The sequence below is a fragment of the Cajanus cajan genome, chromosome 11 (assembly GCF_000230855.2).
Source record: "Cajanus cajan strain Asha chromosome 11, NIPB_CcT2T_4, whole genome shotgun sequence".
In the NCBI taxonomy this organism is placed as follows: Eukaryota; Viridiplantae; Streptophyta; class Magnoliopsida; order Fabales; family Fabaceae; genus Cajanus; species Cajanus cajan.
In genome coordinates, this window is record NC_138527.1 from 9,479,764 (window position 1) to 9,506,160 (window position 26,397).

At 35.2% G+C, this 26,397-nt stretch overlaps 3 protein-coding genes across 3 annotated transcripts; all 3 read left to right on the forward strand.

Annotated features, from left to right (window-relative positions):
* The first annotated feature begins 4,317 nt into the window (after positions 1 to 4,317).
* On the forward strand, positions 4,318 to 6,203 carry LOC145953349 (galactokinase-like). Its single transcript, XM_083067287.1, has 4 exons — positions 4,318 to 4,330; positions 4,456 to 4,665; positions 5,441 to 5,523; positions 6,135 to 6,203. Exons 1-4 carry the CDS (start codon positions 4,318 to 4,320, stop codon positions 6,201 to 6,203), a joined length of 375 nt encoding a protein of 124 aa, XP_082923413.1.
* A 1,509-nt stretch (positions 6,204 to 7,712) lies between these two features.
* LOC145949229 (heparanase-like protein 2) lies at positions 7,713 to 11,589 on the forward strand. The gene is made up of 9 exons (XM_083067064.1): positions 7,713 to 8,823; positions 8,933 to 8,969; positions 9,226 to 9,406; positions 9,528 to 9,682; positions 9,821 to 10,052; positions 10,191 to 10,382; positions 10,479 to 10,604; positions 10,816 to 10,915; positions 11,190 to 11,589. The coding sequence occupies exons 1-9, from the start codon at positions 8,620 to 8,622 to the stop codon at positions 11,514 to 11,516; spliced, it is 1,554 nt and encodes a 517-aa protein (XP_082923190.1). The 5' UTR covers positions 7,713 to 8,619; the 3' UTR covers positions 11,517 to 11,589.
* Positions 11,590 to 17,109: 5,520 nt separating this feature from the next.
* Positions 17,110 to 18,483, forward strand: LOC145953350 (galactokinase-like). Its single transcript, XM_083067288.1, has 2 exons — positions 17,110 to 17,488; positions 18,232 to 18,483. The coding sequence occupies exons 1-2, from the start codon at positions 17,209 to 17,211 to the stop codon at positions 18,480 to 18,482; spliced, it is 531 nt and encodes a 176-aa protein (XP_082923414.1). The 5' UTR covers positions 17,110 to 17,208; the 3' UTR covers position 18,483.
* The last annotated feature ends 7,914 nt before the right edge of the window (positions 18,484 to 26,397 follow it).

Genomic DNA, 26,397 nt, shown 5'->3' on the forward strand with positions numbered 1-26,397 from the left:
CTCAAGGGAATTACCAACATTTCAATCTCTCATCAAGGATACCAGAACTCCAATTCTCATATACAACCTCCTTGGATTCAATCGCTACAACTATAGATTCTAGAAACTCCATTAACCGTAAACTCTCGACAAATCAATGTCTCACCCAAATCTAAGGTCCCAATAATTTCTAGTTGATTAGCAAGGCTTCGTCCACTACTACTGGCACATATGCTTGCAATACGAGCGATACCACTCAACCACTACTTCTTACGTAAGAAAGAAGTATCAAAACAAATAAGCAATCATGAATAGCCTCAACTAAGCTATATCATGTCTTTCAGCCAAATTCTGAGAAAACAATATAAGTGTAAGCACAACACTAACAACACAAGGGAAACATCATCATCATCATCATTATCCTCATCATAAAGCAAAACATATTCCATCATTCATCTACCAAACAAGCATAGTAGACTCATAACTCACGGCCAATTGGATCGACCTGCTCTGATACCACTAAACCCTTCTACCCCATAATAGATAAGTAACAACAATAAGAATAATTCAATAAATATAACATCAAGAAGGGTCCACATATTTTAATAAAAACTCATAGGTTCACAAGTCTTGAAATAAATAGAAATAATAATAATAATAATAATAAATTTTTACTCTTAAAAGAAAATTATCAAGGTCTCTAAAGAAAAATGAAAGGGATCCAGAATTTACAAATATAAGGTGAATATAAAACTCCTAAAAATAAGTCTCCTCAAACGACAAATAACAATTCATAACTAAAGCATCCTAAATTCATGCCCCAATGTCACATCCTATCAGAGCAGAACCCTTTCCATTTAGAACTCAACACTATGAGTGCCTTCATCTTCACCTAAAAGAAAACCACATAAAAACAGGACGGTGAGAGATAGATAACATCATATATGAACATAAAGCTACCCAATTCCCACCCCACACCGTGCACCAAAATATCATCATTAACTATAAACAACAAATACATCTCATATAATTACCAAACATCATTTTTTTTCAATCATACAAGCTTTCATACACATGCTCACTATATGCTCATACACATCTCCTCTCCTAAGAGTCTCAACTTGGCACTCCGCACAATGGGCGTACCTCGTCAATTCCCTTAGTTGTTGCCAATGCGGGCATACCGTTCTCACACCCTCCCAGGGCCGGTATGTTGCACGGTTAAACACCCAGCGGCCCGTGCAAAGGCAGTCCACCCACCGTTAAACCCTCTGTGGCCAGTGAGTTGCGCAGTTAAACACCCAACGGCCCACGCATGGAATGCCTCCCGTCATGGTCCCCCCTGTCTCAACCCCTCTCTGGGCCCAAGGTCCAATGCAATATAGCCACGTCTGGCTTCTCAAGCACCACACGCAACTCATAAGTCTCATGCAACTCATGCATCCCACGTAACTCATAATTAATGCATCTCCATTATATAACATCATCACATGTCAATAACAATCCATGCAATATCATCCTCACATGCTAGGTACCTATCATTAAGTTATCAACATCATAGACCACAAATTTCACATAATTCTTCACACACATCACAATATCTATGACATTCAGTTAATAATTTAACCATAACTCGAGATATACATATCCTTTCTAAGTGATCCCAACTCCATTAGAATACTAACATCAATATCTACAACTTTCATGAAGAACACAAATCCTAATAAAGTCGTTTAGGTTACCATTCAGAGCTCACAAAAATTGATGTTGTGGTTCGCACACAGATTGGAAGGCTCAAATTGCAACTCAAATAACTTGATCAAATATTAATATTTTTACACGATTCTTGTGTCTAAATTATAGCCCCAGATGTCTAGTTTCTAACAAAACAAACAGCACTCAATTTGGATAACTACACAGAAAGATATCGCAAAATTACAAACGTATGTCGGGGTCCCGACGCCCGATGCCCAAAACTGGCGCTGAGCGCCCAAATCTCTGCCCAGACTCTCCTCTGTGAAATTAAACCTGCGTTTTACGAGTTTCAACAAGGTTTTTACAATTTTCACTACTTCTACACCCCGTTGGTTCAGTTTAACTCCATTTATATTCTTCATACGTTCCAAATCAATCCATACACATCTCAAGCCTCAAAAATTGGTTTCTATTGGTTTTACAAAAAAAAATCTAAACTCTTCTTAACACATAAAATTCAAGTCATCAAATTTAAGGATAAAGAATTAACAAGAAAGCCCCAATGGAATTCAAAGACAATTCAAGAAATAAGTTCTTCCGAATGAATTAAGAATTTAGAACATCGAATCGTTCAGAATTTTAAATAGAGTTCCTTGAGGGACTTAGGGATTGCCCTCACTACCCGAACACCCCTATATTCACATATGAAGAAACCCATCTCCCCCGTACCTGGATGAGCAGAAGATGAATGGTCTTGGTGTGATCTAAGATCGTTCCTGAGTACTCTTCCTTAGAGCTCTTTGTTTCTCCTCTTTTTTTCCCTAACCCTTCAGAACGCAAATGAGGCAGATAGGGTTAACACCACCCGACTCCTTTCTTAAAATTAATCCATTGGACTGGGTCAACCCAACCCATTTTCCTTCTCTTCTAACCCACTTCTAATTTTCCTCAAAATAATTAAATAAAATAAATACATGTATATTATAAAATATTTTTTCTCTATAATAATAATATATTTCTGACCCTAAATATAATAATATAATTTCAATAACAAAATATCATATAAAATCAACCTTCTCTTAAAACATATAAATATTTATTTAAAAATGCTAATAAAAATACTTATTTAATACGTACAAAATAATTATCCAAAATAATAATTATTTGAAACGTACAAAATAATATTCCTCTATAATTATTAAAATAATTATGACCAAATACCATCTAATAATAATAATAATAACCTTTTTGAAAATTGGGGTGTTATACCTTGGGTAAGTGATGCTACGAGGATGAGCGTGCCCCTGGCATGGTGTGGGATGAATGAGGCAATTAACTCGTATCACTTGTGTCAGATGTGGCGTGGCCTTGGCATAGTGTTAATTGTAAGATTTGTGTGGATTGTGATGGATTGATGTAATTGAGATGTGAAGATGATGAATGATTGATAAATTATGATATATATAAATTCTTGTGAATATTTCATTCAGTAAGGAGTTATGATGGATTATGTTGTGTTTTTTTTTCTTGTGTGCTTTCCATATAGATGTTTTCTTTTCTCACCGTATAATTTGTGGATGTTTTAGGTGAGGAAGATCCGGCTTTTAGTGGCATCTAGAATGCCAACCATTGAGTTATGGATGTGCTCTGATATTATGACATCGGGACAGAGGATTCTAGGATAAATTTTTATATTTATTTAGAGTTATACCTTCTCTTTTGAAAACAATTTGTAAACTCTCAAGTTTTACTTTCTAAATTTCATTTTTAATTATTTTAGTTATTTATGAAGGTTTTATGTGAACCTTTTTTACCATTGTTGAATATTTTATTCTTTAGTTAATTACAAGATTTATTTATATGTGTTGGGGTAGTAAGGGTGTCACAATAGGAACTCACGAACAATTCAAGAGCCACAAGATTAGTTCAATACACAAAATTAAAAATAAATAGCATCAATTAAAGCAATGAAGAATCATATAGAAGACAAAGGAACTCATACAAATTGAGTTTCCCCCTCGTACAATGCATTCAACAGAAAAGAGATTGGGGTCCAATCTCACTACCTCGCAATTATCCCATGTCCAAAGGGAGATTACGCACTCCCTTTTACCTCGATGAACGGTTGATGAAGGACATTGATCTCCGGGGTGTTCTCGTATGAGGTATGGATCTCCTTCCTATGAGCATATGCATAATATGAAAAATGAAAAGCGTAAATAAAATAACTCTCATAACCTACTTTTTACAAACTTAACTCACACTTAACTCTTCAGTAAAAATACTTGAACCATAGTTCTCATTTCCTTTCCATCAAATATTAACACTTATAAATAAATAATATATCAAATAAACATATTTCTCCCAACCCAAATAATTATAACAAAAAATAGGGCTGTTCAAAAAAACCAAAAAAACCACATTGAATTTAAAAACAAACCAAACTATTTAAAAAAAACCGGAACCAATTATAATAAATTGAACCGGTTTTAATTTTTAAAATGAAACTAAAAAATTGAACTTATTTTTTTAAAAAGCTTTGGTTCACTAAAACCGGAAAGCGGAACAACCCTCTCACTCACTCTATCTCGCATACGCACAACAAATAAACCACATTTCATTGCTCAGCCACGCTTTTGATAGATGGCCAGTGGAGGTAGTGGGTTTGATGCGGATTTCGAACGGAATTAACTATTTCACCTAGTAATTGAATGTGTTATTGTCGGCACGTGTATGCTATTGTATGGATGTGTGATTGTTGTAAGGTGTTTTGCGGTGCAGGGAGAGTGAACTTGATCGGGGAGCACATTGATTATGAAGGTTATTCGGTGTTGCCTATGGCTATTCGGCAAGACACAATCATGGCCATTCGGAGAAACGAGTCTGAAAAGGTTCTTAAGATCGCTAACGTGAATGGTGGAAAATATTCTGTTTGCACTTATCATGCTGATCCTCTCCAGGTGGATCCTCGAATCCTTTTGGTCAAGCACTGTATAATAATGTGAAGCTTAAAACAGCTTTAAGAAGAGGATTATTGTTACTATTATTATTTATTCGTATAACAAATTTTACGATCAAGAGAAAGAGAGAAAAATATAAAATATTGGTGTGTAAATTGATGTATTAATAACACATATCTTCTAAGAATGTTTGTTTGCTATTCATTTTTTGTCAATAAAATTGTTCTGTTTTGTTGATATTCATTGGCTGTGTTTTTCATGCAGGAAATCGACTTGAAGAATCACAAATGGGGCCATTATTTTATTTGTGGGTGAGTTTATTTCATATTTCTCTTGTCGTTTCCTCGTTTTATTCTGAGGTATAATGGCTAGCTCAGTTAGATGTATGTGCTTTGTGTTTGTTCTCCTTAATGAACCTTGCTTAACGCTGCCAAGATGATGCAGAGTATTGGTCATTCAAACTATTAGTCCTGGTCCTAGACTAGTGCGCGTTCTGGTTACTTTATAAAAAAGAGTGCTTGCAATTTTATTTTAATGATATATTTACAATCTGTACTGTAAAATTTGAAACGATATGCTATGTATGAATGAAGGAGCGTTGAATAATATAATAGATACAGTGGTTTTGTTTTTTGGATGAAAAAGAAAGAGTGTAGAATTGTTGTTTAATTCAGTATTAATTGATAATGCAATCTGTAGTTTACCTCCAAGTGAATGTTGATCATTATCTCTGGTTTTCTATTAGAGATTACAATTTGTTTGTTGATGGCTTTAAATTAAAAGGAAAAGGGGCATCTTTTTTACAGGTTCTGGACTATCAAGCTCTGCAGCGTTTGTTTGTTCATCCACAATTGCTATTATGGCTGCTTTTGATGTGAACTTCCCAAAGGTATGCCTTTCGGGCTGGAATTCATGTGTGTGTAATAGTTTGTGGTTTATTTCTTCAAACCGGTTCAAAAACTGGTTTTATTATGAAACTGGTTTTAAACCGATTATAAACTTGTTTATTAAAGTAATTCAGTTTTAAACTGGTTTATTAAAGTGGTTTACATAATTTATAAACCAGTTTATTTTATTAAAATGGTGTAATGCAGTTTGGTGCGGTTTTTTTAAAAAACCAAACTATGCACACCCCTAACAAAAAATAATAATTAATAATTAACAAATATATAATACATAAAATAAATACATTTCTCCTCGTACCATTATAATTAAAATAAAATATACCAATATTCTTAGCAAAAACGAGTTTTTCTCTAAATACTTATTATTACAAAATATCATACACATTTCTCTAATAAATAGTATGCAAAACAATATTTTCAATTATTTATTATTTAATTAAAATGCTCATAATTATTAAAAGCCTATAAAATATCTTATTAAATCCTTTAATTAATCAAAATATACTATTAATAGTTTTAGAAAACTTGGGTGTTATAGTTTCAACCGAGAATGTAAAACATTTGAATTGTAGTGGAATGATTTAATTATGCCCAGGGTTCAAATGCAAATGAAGCCAAGAAGAGTGGGGTATACCTGAAGGAAGAAGTGTCAAGCTCATTTTGAGCTTTCGGTTACTTTGAGTAGTCCATTTTCTCTTTGGAAATATTTGTTTGTATATATTTTCTTTTATTTTTGGATCAAATTGTTTCTAAATTTAATTCCTTGTGATTTTCCCTCTAGGAGGGTATTTAGTATTTCAAAAGGGGTTCAACTATTGTTTCAGAGATGTGCCTATTGGGCGTGTTTGGGCCATGAGAGAGTGGATAATTTTCTCCAAGTAGTGGACCTCCACTCCCTCGTAGGATTGTCTCTCTTATAAGTTCACACAAGCCAACCAAGTCTCATGTTCCACACACTAGTCACGCTTTTTGCATGTTTGCTTCTACACCTCCTTTTCTACTAATACACCATTCAAAAAGTGCAAATGGTCAATCTAAATATAACATAACAACACAACGAATAAAAATACTAAATATTTAAAAGGGAAATTTCTCCTTAACTTCTTTCATCATTGAAATTCTCCTTATGGTAAGAACATCATTCTTGCTTATCTTTCCCTTGAGAGTGGCACGCCTCACCCTCCCAATCTTCTTGATGTTTGATTTTTGGTTTCATGGAAGAAACTTGAAGGAGGTTGGAGTTGCTATGGAGAAATCGCCTACGATTCACCCTGTGAATTCAACCGTTAAGTGCCTAGACTCGGTGATTGTATTTTTCTAATAGGAACTAGACATTAATTTTTTTGTTATTTGTTTAATCTTATTTATTTAATTCATTTATCCGACTTCATGCATTTTTATGTTGAGGAAAATTCTTTTGTTTATTCTCAAATCTCTCTATCTAGGACAAGACTTCAAAGGAAACTCTAAAGTTGAAATATAATCCTAAAGAATATCAAGAGTGCAAAAGCAAAAATTCTTCAGCATTCAAAAAGTGTAAAAGATCAATCTAAATATAACACAACAAGACAATGAATAAGAAATTGTAAAGGCCGGATCTTTATAGTCACCTATATACTAACACATGTTTATATATATCATGAGGATAACAACATAAAAATAGAGATGGTTTACCACACATGGGATAATAAGAAAGAAGAAATGGAATGTGACAAAAATAGTTGTACAATTTAAAAACTCAGCAAATATGTACAAAATTTGAAAATATAGAGAGACAACCCATAAATAAAAAATGAAATGGAAAGATGATACACTTTGGGGGAATAATAAATGTTTTTTTATATAATTATTATAGATCAAAACTTGTAATCAATTCTAATTTAAAAATGATATGCACACTAATTATAATTTGAAAATAAAATAATATATAAATGACAATTTTCTAAACTTCTTTACTAAACATTCAAATTTCATCATTAAAGTATATCCTAATATGAAAAATGTTTATATTGTAGTTCTAATGTGAAAATTTTCAAACATATCTAAAATTATTTATAATTGCTTTCAATGATTTTATTCCCATCTCACAAGTATTTTGTGTTTGCTCTTAATTATTTCATTTTGCAATATCTAAAGCATTTGTTAGTATTTGTTTTATTTAATGTATGAAACAAATTGATCCAAAAAGAAAATTACAATGCCAAATAATTAGAATTGATGATAAATTAAATATGACTTTTAGGTTGATTATTATAAATGTCAATCAACATACCACTTATGATTCTAATGCGGGTTGGGTCACGATGTAAAAACTAATATTTACATCATCAACATAGAAATTAATTTCTTTGAGAGAAACGTGTTGTAAGAGAGAACAACGAATTTAATTAAAATTTAATAAGGCAATAATTAAAAGTTTTTATGCTTGTGTGTTCAATCACATATTACTATATGTGTATGTATGATGAGTTTTTTTAATGTTATTGTAACAACTATCCTAAAATTCATATTTCATATATGATTTGATTTTAGGCAGCAAGTTTAATTTGTCAACATAATAATTAAGCAGTGTCAAAAAATAGTAATAATTAAGCAAGCTAGTAACAAAAATTAATACCCTTAAATTAGTTGACTCTTTAAGTGACTATTTTTTTAAGGAAGGTAACTCATCGGGCTTATCCTAAAGTATTCCAGAACATATATATGAGAAAAACTGTTATTGAAAAAATCAACTATTAGCCAACAATTTTTGCCAATAAAGTCTCACGTGACATATGTCAAACTGAAATTTGACTTTTGATAATGAAAAAGGTTTCGTGTAAAAGACAAAATTGATATGGGAATACTGTGGCAAACAAAAATACAGGTAGATTAAAGAACAAAATGATTGAATTTCTAAAAAACTAATGACTAGATACATGATCCTTAAAAGTATTGAAGACAAGCAAAAACAGCTAATAACTTGCGTAAAAGAAGTAATTAGGTCGACTAATATTGGCAAGTAGCAAGAATATAAAATTTGCATAAATCTTGAAGACTTGGTGTGGTTTTCCATAGTTTCTTTTCAATCACTTTTCATAATGTATGTGAAAATAACTCTATGTTATGCTACTCTTTTATTATTTTCCTTATCTTCAGCAGAATATGTGAAACTCATAGTGAATGGGGTCACATCCATTGCTACGACAGATAATAATTTTGTTTGTGCAACTTTGGACTGGTGGCCTGCTAATAAGTGCAACTACAACGATTGTCCCTGGGGACAAACGGGCATTCTGAATTTGGTATTTACCATTAGGCACCAATGCACCATGTATATTTTCATCGTACATAATTTCAATAGAAAAAGAATATAACTAGTTTCCCATGTGTTTGTTGTTGCAACTTTTGCAGGACTTGAGTAACAAATTTCTATCAAATGCAATCAAGGGTAGGTTCTATTTTTCTCAGGTCTAATCGTATGATCATTTTAAAAAGAAAAAAAAACTTACAAGAAAAAGTATTGTTGGCCCTTCTAGGTTGTTTGCTTTTGTATCAATCATTTTTGGTCATCCTCGTTCTTTAGTTCAGTGGAGGCAAGATGTGACATTTTAATTGTCAAATGTCTATAGCATATATCATATGATCATGTGTAGACAATATTAGTCTATGAATTTCACATTACCTATCATTCCAAACTTTTGCAGCATTTAATCCCCTGAGGATCAGATTAGGAGGTTCAGTGGAAGATCAGATTGTTTACCAATTTGGGAAGCAAAAGAAATGCCCTCATTTCAAGAAGAGAGAAGGTGGTCTTTTTGGTTTCAGCACAACATGCCTTCCCAGAATGAGATGGGATGAAGTACATGAGTTTTTTAACAAAACTGGGTACTTGTTTAGTTTTTACCATTCTTTTTTCAGCACGAGGTACTATGATATATGTTAGTAGCGTGCTACATTCAATTCTGACTTCCTTGTTTTTGGTTTTCTTTATTTGCGTATTTTGCAGAGTGAAATTAATTTTTGGGTTGAGTGCTCTCACTGGAAAGAAAAATTCCATACAAGACAAGTTGAACTGGGTTGGAAACTGGAATCCAAAAAATGCCATAAGTCTCATGAAGTACACAATATCAAAAGGATACAAAATAGATTCATATCAATTGGGTAGCTAAATTAAATCTTCAATTAATTTTGATTCAACCTTCGATATTTGAATTACATGCATATATATCTCTACGTATGTTATTTTTTTTATTTTCTCCAATTGATCCCATGTGCATTATGATTTATGATGCTTAATAAGAAATGAGCTATGTGCTAAGGGGATAGGAGCCAGAGTAGACAGTGTTCAATATGCTAAAGACATCACTATGCTAAGACGTATAGTTAATCTACTATACCCAGATGCTTCTAGAAGGCCTAAAGTGTTAGGTCCCGGTGGTTTCTACGGTAAGGAATGGTTTCAAAGCTTCTTACTAAATGTTGGGCCTGGCGTGGTTGGTGGAGTGACCCACCACATTTACAACCTTGGTGCCGATATGTATGTGTGTGTCAGTGTATGTATATATATTTATATTGTTTTTTCTTTTTTGTCAATAGCAATAGCATGCACTTTACTACTTAGCTCTTAGTGATTGTTTTGCTTCTAACAATATTTATTCCAAATGAATTAAGGTGTTGACAAGGATGTTATCAACAAGATTCAAGACCCATATTTCTTGAGTCAAGTTGCTGAAACTTTCAAAAATGTTGCTCAAGCAGTCAAGGAATTCACACCGTGGGCAGCACCATGGGTTGGGGAAGCTGGTGGAGCCTATAACAGTGGTAGCAAAGATGTGTCTCACACTTTTGTTAATGGGTTTTGGTCGGTCTAATATGCCAATGAATTGAGTTCTTTTTTGTTTCTTTTTCAAAATTCCGCAACTATATATGTTAAGATCTCTTAACTTAATATAAATAGGTACTTGGACCAGTTGGGCATGACATCAACCTTAAACCACAAGGTTTATTGTAGACAAACTCTAGTTGGAGGAAACTATGGTTTGCTAAACACAACAAGCTTCATTCCTAACCCGGATTATTATGGGTAAGTCGTGTTTCATTTGTGTGGGAGAGGCACTCGCTACTAATGAATGTCTAATTCATTTAAAACTTACCCTAGCATGCACAACCAACATTCTTTATCTGTTATATTTCTAAGTTAATATTCTACAAAAATTTATCAAACAACCTAAGTGATCAAGACTTAATTATGGATTCACATGTCATTCTAATCAAAACGTATTTTGATCAACTAGAGCGCTTTTATGGCATCGACTTATGGGAAGCAAAGTGCTTTCGGTTTCCCACGAAGGATCACCATTTTTGCGTGCATACGCTCATTGCTCAAAGAAAGGGGTAAGCTCATTTATCTCAAAATGTCTTTTTTTTTCTTTTTTTTCTCCCCTTATTTTGTCTTCACAAAAAAAAACTATTCATATAGAGGTTAACAACACCATTCTATAGAAAAATAATTAGCATATCATAAAGTGTTACAATTATTTGGGAAAAGGTAATTATGTAGATTAAATCAAACAAGTTTCTATAAAGTCTAAAGACAATGTGTGCCATTTGTTCTTAATCTTATTTCTCTTTCTAATTAATCACTACTAGTTGCTTTCCTTACTCTAAGCCTGGAATCACTGTGCTACTCATAAACATGTCCAATTCCACTACTTTCAACGTATCCCTCGTTGATGACATGAATTTGGATCCCGTCTTGGAGACGATGCCAGGAAAAGTACCAACGACTACTAGGGAAGAATACCATCTGACACCCAAAGATGGAAACATTCGAAGTGATGTGGTATTATTGAATGGAACTCCACTACAATTGACAAATTCACTAGACATACCAGAAATGAAACCACGGTTGGTTGATGCTTCTTCTCCAATCAAAGCAGACCCTGACTCAATTGTATTTGTCTATACCAAGAGCTTCAATGCACCAACATGTTGATAGCAAGTACAAACTGTTAATTAGAAACTTACAATACAAGAATTTATACATATCTAGAGTTTCATTGTTCCAACACATACACATGATATCAATCTGCAATATGACTATAAAATATTAAAATGTTAGTGTGGGAAAGTTTTTCTAATTCTAATTACTAGAACATTAATAAAATTTTAATGAAAAATTCGTAGTTGATTTATTAGAATGATTACGCATTTATATTTGTATATACCAAGAACTTCAATGCACCAGCATGTGGATAATAAGCACAAAATGTTAATTAGCAACATACAAGACAACAATTTGTACATATTTAGAACTTTACAGTTTCATCACGTCCACATAATATTAATCAACAATGTCGGTAACTAATTTGTATTCTAATTAGTAGCTGATCGACAAATTTTATTGACCAATCCGTAGTTGATTTATTAGAATGATTATGCAATTTATATAACTATTGTATTATATTATTTGAGAGGTTTTATTAAAGATTTAGAATATTATAGAGAAAAATAATTTAGTTTTTTTTTTAAATTCAATTAAAAAATAATGTTGAAATGCCTGCTAAAAGTAAAATCCCATTTTTCACAAAATAAATAAAATATTTCTTGATAAAATAATTATAGTTTCTAACGTAATTAATTAAATTAATTGGGTTAGTAACATAATTAAAATATTTATTAAATAAAATAAAAAAAAGGCTATAGAGGATAAAAAGACTATTGGGTTGGACTATGTGACCAATTAACCTAAAAGCTTATTAAAAACAAAAAAAAATAAGGGTTAGGTATTTTCTTACGTGTCATTCTAAACCGTAAAAGCACATGAAATTGGGGATAAGAAAAGGCCAGGACAAGCAAGGCAGGCAAACACCAAGTTTATTAAATTAAAGCCCAAGTTTGGTCTATTATTTGTCATAGACTTTTTTTATAAGCCTAGCCTGACTCTTTTAAAAGCATGGTATGACCTATTAGCCTATTTAATATCCTATCTTACGTTATCTACGTTAAATAAGCCAGTAAACGCCAATTCAAATAAGTCAACAAATCTATTTTTCAATACTCGTGCATGTGTTTTTTGAATTTGCATGATAATAAATAATTAGTTTAAATTGTTATTATTAAAATTTAGAGTTTAAAATAAAATTAATAAATTCACATAAGAGGGAATACTCAATCATTATTATGTTCATTAACATGCACTCAGGTAGAGTGAGATAAAAGAAGAGAGTCTTATTTTTTTGAAGAAAAATCTAAATAGCCAGCAATGACGATGAAGGAAAAAAGTAGACAAAGATTTAGCTGCTAAAATTTTCTATTTTCTATTTCTTGATTTCATTTTTGTGACACCTTCTATCTCGCGAATAAATAAAACTGAATACAAGACTCTTTCATAAATAAAATCTAACGTGTTCAACATAGAAGGTATCACATTTTTAACCAAACAAAACCAACTGAAATCTCAATTAAATCCACTACAACAAAACAAACAATTATTTGAAAACTTGACAAAAGAAGATAATCTCTCTCTAAGTCCCGATATCACATCGTATCAGAGCAGAAACCCAACTACAAGGACCAGGTCGCACCAACAACATCCTTAACCTCATGATGTAAATCACTTACAAGAACATATAATAGAGATAACACAAAACAAGGAGAGTGAGAAACATCTCACCTGGCTCACGAGGTAGAATATAATTGGATAACCAAACACAATAAAAAAAGTAAAAATATATATCATAACAGATTACTGAAAAAGATATTGATACAACAAAATACAATTCAACTAATAATAAATAAATCATATAACCAATATAATTCATCACATAAATTCACTTGTATACATGTACATATGATTCAATTGACATGGACCACATAATGCATATGCATTTAGCACCGATAAAATCAATTGTCAATTATTGCCCGAATGCTCACGATTGTCAATTTTTGCTTGAAGGCCACCACCCGAAGGCTAAGTCTCAATTAAGCGTATGATGCATGTCAAACAGGACTCACAACATTATCATATTATAATAATATGCATCATAAATTCATGTCAATTTACTTTCACAATAGCCTCATCTATATACAAAGGAAAAACCTCATTCACTTTATCAAGATATCGATGTAAATACTCAAACAATTTATCGTTTAATGATTTGTTGTACACATTTCATTTACAACATTCAATTGTCATAACTTCACATTTCATATTCAATCATCTCAAACAATTAGTACAAGAATCATTCCTTGGACAAGATAACCAACACATAATACATTGTATCACACAAGAGTCATAAGTTCACATTTCAAACACACATTTACATACATTAGCTCGATACACCTCAAGTCATTAACAATCAAATCACATCATAAATATTCACAATTGTTCTCTTTCATGATTTCTCTTTCCTAAATATTCATTTTTAACTCACATAACTTGATCATTCCTTAACATTTTTAGATGATTCTTGAGTCTAAACTATAGCCCAAATATCTAATTTCTAACCCAACACCAAAAACTCAATTTTATTAATCACACACAAAGAAATCCCATCAATATCAAAGAATAATCATACAAGAATTCAGAACAAGGCACAACTAATACCCAAACTCTCTTCTCATTTCCAATAGGTAAAAACATAAATTAAAGCCTAATATTAGTTTATTATACACTCAATTACTCAAATCCAACCTTAATTTCATATATTCGAGCATATAACATCAATCTTCACTTTTCTCTATAAGCAATGGTTACTTATAGGAACTACATGCATTCACAAGTTCTCAAACAATTTAAATTACATGAAATAAATTATATGTATAGTTCAAACATGACATATAATGCTCATAATTACATAGTTATTAAACTTTTCATTCAATCACCAAAAATGCATTCTCTTAGGGTTCCCATAGGTGTAACAACCCAATTTTCACTAGGTCAAGAGCCCAATTAAGGTGGTTTAGTAACACGGAACGGGCCATTCCAAATTACTAAATAGACCTACTTTTGGGAGCCGGAACGGGCCGTTCCAGATTTGGAACGGCCCGTTCAAAACCATAAAATTTGTCTATGATTCTTAGTTGGGAACGGGTCGTTCCGGATTTCAGAAATGGCCTTTGAACCTTATTTGAGAACGGGCCGTTTCAAAATATGACCGTTGAGAGTTTTAATGCAAACCCCAGATGGGGTCGTTCTGGATGTGAATTTTACACATGACGTGAGATTTCAGAACGGGCCATTCCAGATTTGAAACAGGCCGTTTCGCGAATCCTGATGCCTATAAATTGAGTGCTCTGGCACTCCTAAAATCATATTTTTCAGTTCTGACTTCTTTCAGTTCTGACTTCTTTCTTCTACATTCTCTTCTTTCCTTTCTACACTCTCTGAAGATTGAGGGGCACTTAGAGGAGGAGATCAAGAGATCTCTGTTTTGGTTTCAACTGCTGTTTATCCAGGTACGGGGGAAAAGGGGATTATTTATATGTAGAGTTACATGAGGGAATTGGGTAGAGGAAGAGTCCCTTATGATTATGAGTAATTTTATAATTATTTCTGTTTGGAGAATTATTGGTCTTATGTGATTCTGTATGTATTTAGGATTACGAATATATGATTTATTTGTAAAAATGATGCTCTAGGAGAGAGAACGAAATTATAGAAAAGTGCCTGTAAGTTAGGTTTTGGAAAAATTAGATTATTTCTGTTTGAGGAATTAATGATACCATTAGATTCTGTATGTGTTGAGGATTAGAAATATATATTTAATTTGTAAGAATGACGATTTGGGAGAGAGAACAAAATTATAGAAAAGTGCATGTGAGCTAGGTTTTAGAATAATTGTGAGTTTTACCGTTTATGTTAAATTATATTAAATTGATAATTCTATTGATTATTTTATTAATTTATGAATGTTATTATTATGTTAATTGATAAGAATTGATGATCTAGATGTGAATTGCTTGAGGGGTGTGTAAACCCTTATTTTTGTTGGATTTATCTGTTGTGTATGTGATATGGAATTGTGTATGTAATATGGAATTGAGATATGAGATGAGATGTTGTGTGGATATGATTATGATTGTGATTGCGGTACCTCACACTAATGACCAGGGATGAGACGAACCTTGAGTAGTGATGCTTCAAGGACGAGCGTGCCCCTGGCATAGTGTGGGATGAGTGAGGCAATTAACACGCATCACTTATGTCAAATATGGCAGCCCTGTCATAGGGTTAATTGCAAGACTTGTGTGGATTAGAATGTGACTGTGGTTCCTCACACTAATGACCAGGGATGAGACGAACCTTGGGTAAGTGATGCTACGAGGATGAGCGTGCCCCTGGCATGGTGTGGGATGAATGAGGCAATTAACCCGTATCACTTGTGTCAGATGTGGCGTGGCCTTGGCATAGTGTTAATTGTAAGATTTGTATGGATTGTGATGGATTGATGTAATTAAGATGTGAAGATGATGAATGATTGATAAATTATGATATATATAAATTCTTGTGAATATTTCATTCAGTAAGGAGTTATGATGGATTATGTTGTGTTCTCTTTCTTGTGTGCTTTCCATATAGATGTTTTCTTTTCTCACCGTATAATTTGTGGATGTTTTAGGTGAGGAAGATCCGGCTTTTAGTGGCATCTAGAATGCCAACCATTGAGTTATGGATGTGCTCTGATATTGTGACATCGGGACAGAGGATTCTAGGATAAATTTTTATATGTATTTAGAGTTATACCTTCTCTTTTGAAAACAATTTGTAAACTCTCAAGTTTTACTTTCTAAATTTCATTTTTAATTATTTTAGTTATTTATGAAGGTTTTATGTGAACCCTTTTTACCATTGTTGAATATTTTATTCTTTAGTTAATTACAAGATTTATTTATATGTGTTGGGGTAGTAAGGATGTCACAATAGGAACTCACGAACAATTCAAGAGCCACAAGATTAGTTCAATACACAAAATTAAAAATAAATAGCATCAATTAAAGCAATGAAGAATCATATAGAAGACAAAGGAACTGATACAAATTGAGTTTCCCCCTCGTACAATGCATTCAACAGAAAAGAGATTGGGGTCCAATCTCACTACCTCGCAATTATCCCATCTCCGGGGTGTTCTCGTATGAGGTATGGATCTCCTTCCTATGAGCATATGCATAATATGAAAAATGAAAAGCGTAAATAAAATAACTCTCATAACCTACTTTTTACAAACTTAACTCACACTTAACTCTTCAGTAAAAATACTTGAACAAATAGTTCTCATTTCCTTTCCATCAAATATTAACACTTATAAATAAATAATATATCAAATAAACATATTTCTCCCAACCCAAATAATTATAACAAAAAATAGGGCTGTTCAAAAAAACCAAAAAAACCACATTGAATTTAAAACTAAACCAAACTATTTAAAAAAAAACGGAACCAATTATAATAAATTGAACTGGTTTTAATTTTTAAAATGAAACTAAAAAACTGAACTTATTTTTTTAAAAAGCTTTGGTTCACTAAAATCGGAAAGCGGAACAGCCCTCTCACTCACTCTATCTCGCATACGCACAACAAATAAACCACATTTCATTGCTCAGCCACGCTTTTGATAGATGGCCAGTGGAGGTAGTGGGTTTGATGCGGATTTCAAACGGAATTAACTATTTCACCTAGTAATTGAATGTGTTATTGTCGGCACGTGTATGCTATTGTATGGATGTGTGATTGTTGTAAGGTGTTTTGCGGTGCAGGGAGAGTGAACTTGATCGGGGAGCACATTGATTATGAAGGTTATTCGGTGTTGCCTATGGCTATTCGGCAAGACACAATCATGGCCATTCGGAGAAACGAGTCTGAAAAGGTTCTTAAGATCGCTAACGTGAATGGTGGAAAATATTCTGTTTGCACTTATCCTGCTGATCCTCTCCAGGTGGATCCTCGAATCCTTTTGGTCAAGCACTGTATAATAATGTGAAGCTTAAAACAGCTTTAAGAAGAGGATTATTGTTACTATTATTATTTATTCGTATAACAAATTTTACGATCAAGAGAAAGAGAAAAATATAAAATATTGGTGTGTAAATTGATGTATTAATAACACATATCTTCTAAGAATGTTTGTTTGCTATTCATTTTTTGTCAATAAAATTGTTCTGTTTTGTTGATATTCATTGGCTGTGTTTTTCATGCAGGAAATCGACTTGAAGAATCACAAATGGGGCCATTATTTTATTTGTGGGTGAGTTTATTTCATATTTCTCTTATCGTTTCCTCGTTTTATTCTGAGGTATAATGGCTAGCTCAGTTAGATGTATGTGCTTTGTGTTTGTTCTCCTTAATGAACCTTGCTTAACGCTGCCAAGATGATGCAGAGTATTGGTCATTCGAACTATTAGTCCTGGTCCTAGACTAGTGCGCATTCTGGTTACTTTATAAAAAAGAGTGCTTGCAATTTTATTTTAATGATATATTTACAATCTGTACTGTAAAATTTGAAATGATATGCTATGTATGAATGAAGGAGCGTTGAATAATATAATAGATACAGTGGTTTTGTTTTTTGGATGAAAAAGAAAGAGTGTAGAATTGTTGTTTAATTCAGTATTGATTGATAATGCAATCTGTAGTTTACCTCCAAGTGAATGTTGATCATTATCTCTGGTTTTCTATTAGAGATTACAATTTTTCTGTTGATGGCTTTAAATTAAAAGGAAAAAGGGCATCTTTTTTACAGGTTCTGGACTATCAAGCTCTGCAGCGTTTGTTTGTTCATCCACAATTGCTATTATGGCTGCTTTTGATGTGAACTTCCCAAAGGTATGCCTTTCGGGCTGGAATTCATGTGTGTGTAATAGTTTGTGGTTTATTTCTTCAAACCGGTTCAAAAACTCGTTTTATTATGAAACTGGTTTTAAACCGATTATAAACTTGTTTATTAAAGTAATTCAGTTTTAAACTAGTTTATTAAAGCGGTTTACATAATTTAGAAACCAATTTATTTTATTAAAATGGTGTAATGTAGTTTGGTGCGGTTTTTTTAAAAAACCAAACTATGCACACCCCTAACAAAAAATAATAATTAATAATTAACAAATATATAATACATAAAATAAATACATTTCTCCTCGTCCCATTATAATTAAAATAAAATATACCAATATTCTTAGCAAAAACAAGTTTTTCTCTAAATACTTATTATTACAAAATATCATACACATTTCTCTAATAAATAGTATGCAAAACAATATTTTCAATTATTTATTATTTAATTAAAATGCTCATAATTATTAAAAGCCTATAAAATATCTTATTAAATCCTTTAATTAATCAAAATATACTATTAATAGTTTTAGAAAACTTGGGTTTTATAGTTTCAACCGAGAATGTAAAACATTTGAATTGTAGTGGAATGATTTAATTATGCCCAGGGTTCAAATGCAAATGAAGCCAAGAAGAGTGGGGTATACTTGAAGGAAGAAGTGTCAAGCTCATTTTGAGCTTTCGGTTACTTTGAGTAGTCCATTTTCTCTTTGGAAATATTTGTTTGTATATATTTTCTTTTATTTTTGGATCAAATTGTTTCTAAATTTAATTCCTTGTGATTTTCCCTCTAGGAGTGTATTTCGTATTTCAAAAGGGGTTCAACTATTGTTTCAAAGATGTGCCTATTGGGCGTGTTTGGGCCATGAGAGAGTGGATAATTTTCTCCAAGTAGTGGACCTCCACTCCCTCGTAGGATTGTCTCTCTTATAAGTTCACACAAGCCAACCAAGTCACATGTTCCACACACTAGTCACGTTTTTTGCATGTTTGCTTCTACACCTCCTTTTCTACTAATACATGTAGACCCCCAAAATTGTCCGGGTCGGAAATAAGACTCGAAGACCCTCAAAGATCGAAGGAAAGTCAGCCAGAAGGACTCCCAGAAGACCATAGGATGACTATCTTTAGGTTTAGAGGTCTTAGAGTAGCCAAAAATAAGAAAGTGGGAGGTTTGGAGCTCAATACGGTCTCCTTGGAGTTCAGTACGGTCGTACTGCACATTTTGAACTACAATACGGCCGCACTGAACTCAATACGGCCGTATTGAAGTTTCTGAGCTTCAATACGGCTGCATTGAAGTCAATACGGCTGCACTGAACTTCAATACGGCTGCATTGAATTCAATACGGCTGCACTGAACTTCAATACGGCTGCACTGAACTTCAATACGGCCGTATTGAGGTTTTTTGAACTTCAATACGGCCGTATTGAATTCAATACGGCCGTATTGTAGTTCAAAATTTCAATTTTGACCGTATTGACCCCCAGAGACCGTATTGAGCCTCACCCCTATAAATATGACGTCAATGGGACGTCATTCCACACTTTTGGACTGAGTTTTAACCCTCTTCTTGAGTATTCTGGGTTTTTTTTGAGCAGTGCTCTGCCTAGAAATCACTCGGAGAGTTGATCCGACGAAGTTTTTGAGTTCTGAGCATTTTGCTTGAGTCTCAAACTAAGTCGAAGGGAAATCTATCGGATTTCCAAGTCAAAAATTATTTTTTAGGAGGAAGCGAGCGATCTTGTAGAGGGAGGGAACGCCAAAACGCTTCCCAATTTTTGTCAAAGATATATAAGAAAGCACGCTTCAAAGGTTTATCTCTTTAAAGTCCCTTCTTTTACCGCTTTCTGTGTGTACATATTTAAACTGTCATCATGTAGATAGTTAATTTATAATTGCTTAGAATAAATAGGGGTAATTTAGTAATTTCGCACTATTATTTTTAAATAATCTGTCATAGGGAACCCGAAAGGGGCGCTGTGGGGTGCTAACACCTTCCCCACGCGTAACCGACTCCCTTACCCGACTCTGGTTGTAATGGCCGAAGTCGATTTTTGAATCAATTGCCTTAAATCTCTTTTTCCAATGTTTTGAGTAAAACATTGGTGGCGACTCCATGAACCCTTCTTTTTTATGAAAACCGCTAATCCATGGAGGGTCCCGCTTGGGATTAACATGGATTGGTGAGCCTTTTAATAAAATTGCTCGTTTGACGAGGTCTCAGTTTGAGAATAAGTCATTCTAGCAATCCATATTTTTAAACAAATAAAAGAGTCCAACCATCCTTCGCGAATGCCGAAAGCCCGTTTCGGGCCGGTGGCGACAGATGGCGACTCCACTGGGGACCCATCGAGAGTCAGTCCCATTTAGTGACAGATTATTTTTAACAAATAATAGTTAAAATTACTTCATTACCCCTTGTTTGTATGATAACATGTTTATCTATTTGGCTTTAAATAACTGTTGTATGTTTAAATTTTTGCAATTGTTTGAAATAAAAACTGCACACAAACCTTTGCACACAACAGTTCCCTCTATACCCGGGGGCATGAGTGGTAAACCATAGGGAGTGGATGTTAGTACGGCCGGTTGTCGAATGGGTCTATAGGTGCCCGTAGACCGTTGTCGGAAAAGCATCACTCAAGGTGATAACCATGAACTCGAGTCCGACAGTGCGTTGGAGCTTTCCATCGACTTACGACGAGAGGAATTGGGTCCCTATAATGGGGGCACCTTGGGGGCCTCAGACCGGTGAGAACAGTTAGAACCACCTTGAATATGCACTTTTCTGCAGGATACCCCTACCTCGTGATTCGCTCGTGACTGTTCGTGGATGAGTGAATTGTGTGTGCATTTTTATGTGACATTGTATGAGCATACATTGCACCTTTTAAACATACAACGTTCTTTTTTTTAAATAAAAAGAATAAATAGAAATAAAGATCTTCTAATACATGGTGTTAACATCTACCTTCATTGCATTCATATAGGTAGTTTCCCTTTTCACCCAAAAAAATACAAAAAGATTCAAAATATCCAAAAGAAAAAATATGTATTTATCCAAACCAAGCAATATCATGCATCATCTTAGGAAAATCCCAAAACATGATAATGCTTAGTTGAATAAACACTATGCATGCATATTCATCTCCATCATCTCATATCATGCATTGTATTGTAGAATATGGAGAGGTCTAAGGAGATGCATGGGCAGTTGAAGAAAGTAGACTTCTTGTTATACCATGCTGAGAGGTTGGATCACCTCTGTACTTTGATGCCAAGAGAGGCTCGCGTCAAGTTTGAGAAATCATATGGACGAGTCCTCGACTTGATGAAGATTTGTGTGGATCCAGCATTTCTGAGAGCACTGGTTCACTTCTGGAGTATCGATTTGCGCTGCTTCGAGTTCCCCCAGTTTGGCCTAGTTCCTACTCTCGAGGAGTACGAACTCATGCTACGATGGCCCAAATCAGCCGGGGTCTATATCTTTCATGACAACCATGTGGCCGTAGAGAGAGTTGCCACTCAGGTCAAATTACCATCACGATCAGCTGCCTTAATGGGGAATGGCAGTATTAAAGGTTGGAAGCTTGCTATGATTGAGGACCACCTTTCTTCCTTGGCTGGTGAGGGAGATTGGTTAGCTTTCAACAAGACTCTAGCATTAGCTGTGTTTGGGATGATCCTATTCCCCTTTCACGCTAACACAGTGGACCATGCTGCGATGGACGCTTTCTTCGCTTGGGACGTACATATGAAGAGTCCCGTGCCTGCTATTCTTGCCGACACCTTGCTCTCTGTTCATCTGTCTCAACAGAAGCAAGGAAAAATCATCCGATGCTGCACCTCCTTGCTGTATGTGTGGAGCGTCACTCATTTCTATGCCTCTAGTCATATGGGGACCTTGCCCGACCCTTTGAGGAGTTTTTCGAAAATTCCCGTACGCCGCCGATATGCTTCTGAGTGGAAGGAAGAGATGGAACAGTGGAGTATCGAGCACTTCACGTGGGTTTGCCCTTGGTTCCGTCCAAGCCATGTATTGATGAGATGCGGCAGTTATCCGAGCATACCATTGATGGGCCTCAGAGGTTGCATAGCCTACTCACCTAGATTGGCTATGAGGCAACTGATGAGGACTCAGACCATTCCTACTATAGAGGAGCTTGGAGGTTTGTGTTTCTCCTTCGATTCCGAGCATCAGAAGGACATGCACGCTGTCATGAGAGCGTGGGAGAGACCAACCTATGAGGGAGATCTCGAGCTTGGAAAGCCTCGGGTATCCGTCTCCATTGATTATGAGGAATGGAGGAGCGAGAGGGGGGTGCCTCAACCATCCACTTCTTGTGCAACCTCAGCAACAAGGAAGGTGTTGCAAGAGCAAGTCGACGCCTTAACCAAGAAACTGGAAGTCATGGGAGCTCAGATGAGAGTTCTTGAAGAGAAAAATGAAGAATCCAGTTTTACTATTGATGGTCTTCAAAGGCAATGCAAGAAGAAAGACCACGAGATAGAGCGGCTCAAGGATGATTGTGCTAACCTCAATGAGGAGGCTACTCGGGCACCCAAAATGCCAAAGGTTGAACCGAGTAGTCAACTCCAAGAAGTCAACATGAAGATAGCACACCTTGAGGCCGAGTATTCAAAGCAGGCACAGTTGATCAAGGATATGCAAGACGATCTGCTTATGACTCGATCCGATGCGCAACAATGGCGGGAAGTTGTTCAACGACAAGCCGCAAACCTTTCCGACTTCCGCAAAAAGGAAAGGGAAGGATTGGCACAAATGGCCAAACTCCAAGAGGAGAAGGATCGGGCCGAGGATGAGCTTAATGAGCTGCAGGCCATGATCAACTATCATATACAAAAAGCAAAAGATGCTCAGAAAATCAGTGATGATATGAGCCAAGTGGTCCATACTCAGATTGAAGCAATGGGCCGCCATGTGGAGGAAGCCGAAGATGAATGGCAAAGACATATGAACCCGCCTGTGGGTTTTTACCGGCTTTTCTCTTTTTGTAAAAAGTTGCTTCAAAGCATTGTATAAAAGTTGTACACTTTCTTCAATTAATGAAAATTGTATTTTTGAGATTTATTTCCTTTGCATCTCATTAGTCATTCATTTGCATTTATCTCTCCCGGTAATTTAATAATAAATATTAATAAAAAGAAAGAATTAATCGATGCGTATGTTCAGAATGGATCGCACGCCATTGGTAATTAAATGCAAACCAACAACTGCACCAAGCAAGCACACGGCAACTCCGTTGTTGGTAATCAAGACAGACAAAGGGAAAGGTCCGACACCGTTAAGGATCATCGCTCCAAGGCCTTTCCCCTACGAATCAAATAAGGCTGTGCCATGGATATACGACGTCCATTCTTCTGCCGATAGCGATATCTCCAACATCGCTGGACTTGGGGGCATGACTAGGAGTGGAAGGATCTACACTCCCGAAGATCTGCACGACAAAGCTCCCAAGAATAAAGGAAAAGAAAAGGAGAAAACCGAGGAAGATAGAGAATCCGAGGAGGAGACTGATGAGCTGTTAAAATTCATCAAACAAAGCGAGTACTCCATCGTGGATCAACTTCATAGGACGCCAGCAAAGATTACGCTGTTGTCGTTGATCCTAAGCTCCGAACCGCATCGGCAAGCTCTGTTGAAAGTCTTGAACGAGGCATATGTGTCGCATACCATCTCCCAAGACAAGTTTGAGGGGATTGTTAGTCACATCACGGCTAATGATCACCTCTCTTTCACCGATGAAGAGATCCCCGCTGAGGGACCGAACCACAATAAGCCCTTGCACATCTCTGTAAAGTGCAAGGAGTATCACATCGCAAAGGTCTTGGTGGATAATGGATCTTCCTTGAACGTAATGCCAAAGAGAACGTTCGACCAAATGACAATCAAGGGAGTCCAAATGCGCCCAAGTAACATGATCGTTCGAGCTTTCGACGGCTCTAAAAGAGAAGTAGTGGGAGAAATCAGTCTTCCAATCCAAATTGGGCCCACTATCTTTAATGTCGAATTCCAAGTAATGGATATTACTCCTGCATACAGCTGTCTCCTCGGCCGACCTTGGATTCATGATGCGAAAGCTGTACCCTCTACGCTCCACCAGAAAGTCAAGTTCATAGTGGGTGACAAGCTGGTGACTGTACAAGCTGAAGATGACATACTCATCAGCAAGCCATCCACCATACCTTATGTGGATGCAGCAGAGGAAGCTTTGGAAACCGCCTTCCAAGCATTGGAAATTGCCAATGTTGAGACGTTTCCCCGAGAAATGAAGAAGGTAGCCCATATGCTCACTAAGAACGGATACTTGCCAGGACAAGGATTAGGCAAGGACTCCCAAGGAATCCCGGAGCTACCCATTATCAAGGATAATCCGGGGAAACAAGGGTTAGGATACAACCCCGTTAAAGATCAAAGAACGAAGAGGAATCAAGATCCTTCTCGACGTTCTTTAAGCCAGATCTTTAGGAAGGCTGGTTCACAAATATCAAGGCCGGCTGTCGTCATCAAGTGTTTTTCTTCTTCCGATAGGGATGTATAAACTCGATGACTATTAGAGATTACTCCTCGAGGACAGCCCGACCCCCGAGCCTCGATAGGGCACATGTTTTCCACTATGATTATAATAAAATCATTCTTTATTATTTCTTATTGCTTCTTTTCTTGCTTGCAATAAATCTCTAGACCGCATTATTTAACCCTGTTTGAATAAACATAAATGAGGTTAAAATCGTCTTAATAAAAATAAACCCGCATCTTTTTTATGTGGAAGTGTGTGACAACTTGGAGCACCTTTCCTTGGCCTCAATAAGTGCCGTCATGGATAAAAAGAAATCCATTCAGGACAAAAATCCTAAAAAACAAAAAGCTCGGCAGGAAACCCAAAAAGGGGACTGCGCAAAAATAAGAGCAAAAGACCCGCTAGGAATCCCACAAAAGGGTGACCTAGGCAAAAATTAGGGTTACAAAACAATGAACAAAAACAAAAGCCCGCTAAAACTCCACAAATGGGTGTTTTAGGCAAAAGTTAGGGCAATCGAAAAACAGAATAAATCCATGATGGTACCACCAACTGAATTCAACAAAGGGGCTCAAGAAAAGCTATCCAAGTTATCAAATCACAAATGTTAAATAACCAAGACGTGCTTAACTTCATAAGTGTTTAATCAAACAAACCTAAACACTTAAGCCTACCATTGGCCAAGCCATTCTTACAAAATCCATTTTTCAAAAAAAAATAATAAATAATCCCTTCTAAAACACAAACTTTTGAAAATATATCCTTTCCTTCTTTTCTCTCTTGTCCCAGCGATTTTTTTTTAATCTAGTGGAAACATGGAGATATAGTGGTCAATAGGAGGGTTGACACATCTTCTAAAGGAAGGGAAAGATCATTGGGTTGATGACACAAAAAACAAATATGCATCATTCCCCGGTCATAAAAGTCGGCAGCGCACAGTCCATCTGGAGGAATGGCAAAATCCAAGCAAAAAACGCATCGGTTAATTCTTTTGAAAAGTGAATCAAATAGAATTAGGTGCATCATACTGCATACATGCATACAGATGATAGGTGTACTAGAAGATCACTTATTCTCTGTTTATTTAAAAAAAAAAAAAAATTTTAATTAAATACGCCCGTATTGAATTCAATACGGCCGTATTAAGACGACCGTTGAAGCAACCTTTCAGCTTCAATACGGGTGTATTAAATCCAATACGCCCGTATTGACCTCCAATACACCCGTATTGAATTCAATACGGGCCGTATTGGTCGCCAAAATTGCCCAATAACGGCTACACCAATACGGCCGCATTGAATCAATACGGGACGTATTGGCGAAAATTTGTCTATAAATAAGCGTTTTCCTTCTCATTTTTGCATTCCAATCTTCATTCCTCTGCATCCTGCTTGTGAGTGAACCCCAAGAAGAAACCCCAGAAATGGCAGAATCATCTAGAAAGAGGCAGAGGGCCCCAGCTCGACGTGAGATGACAGACAGACATCAGGAACAGCTGCAGCTC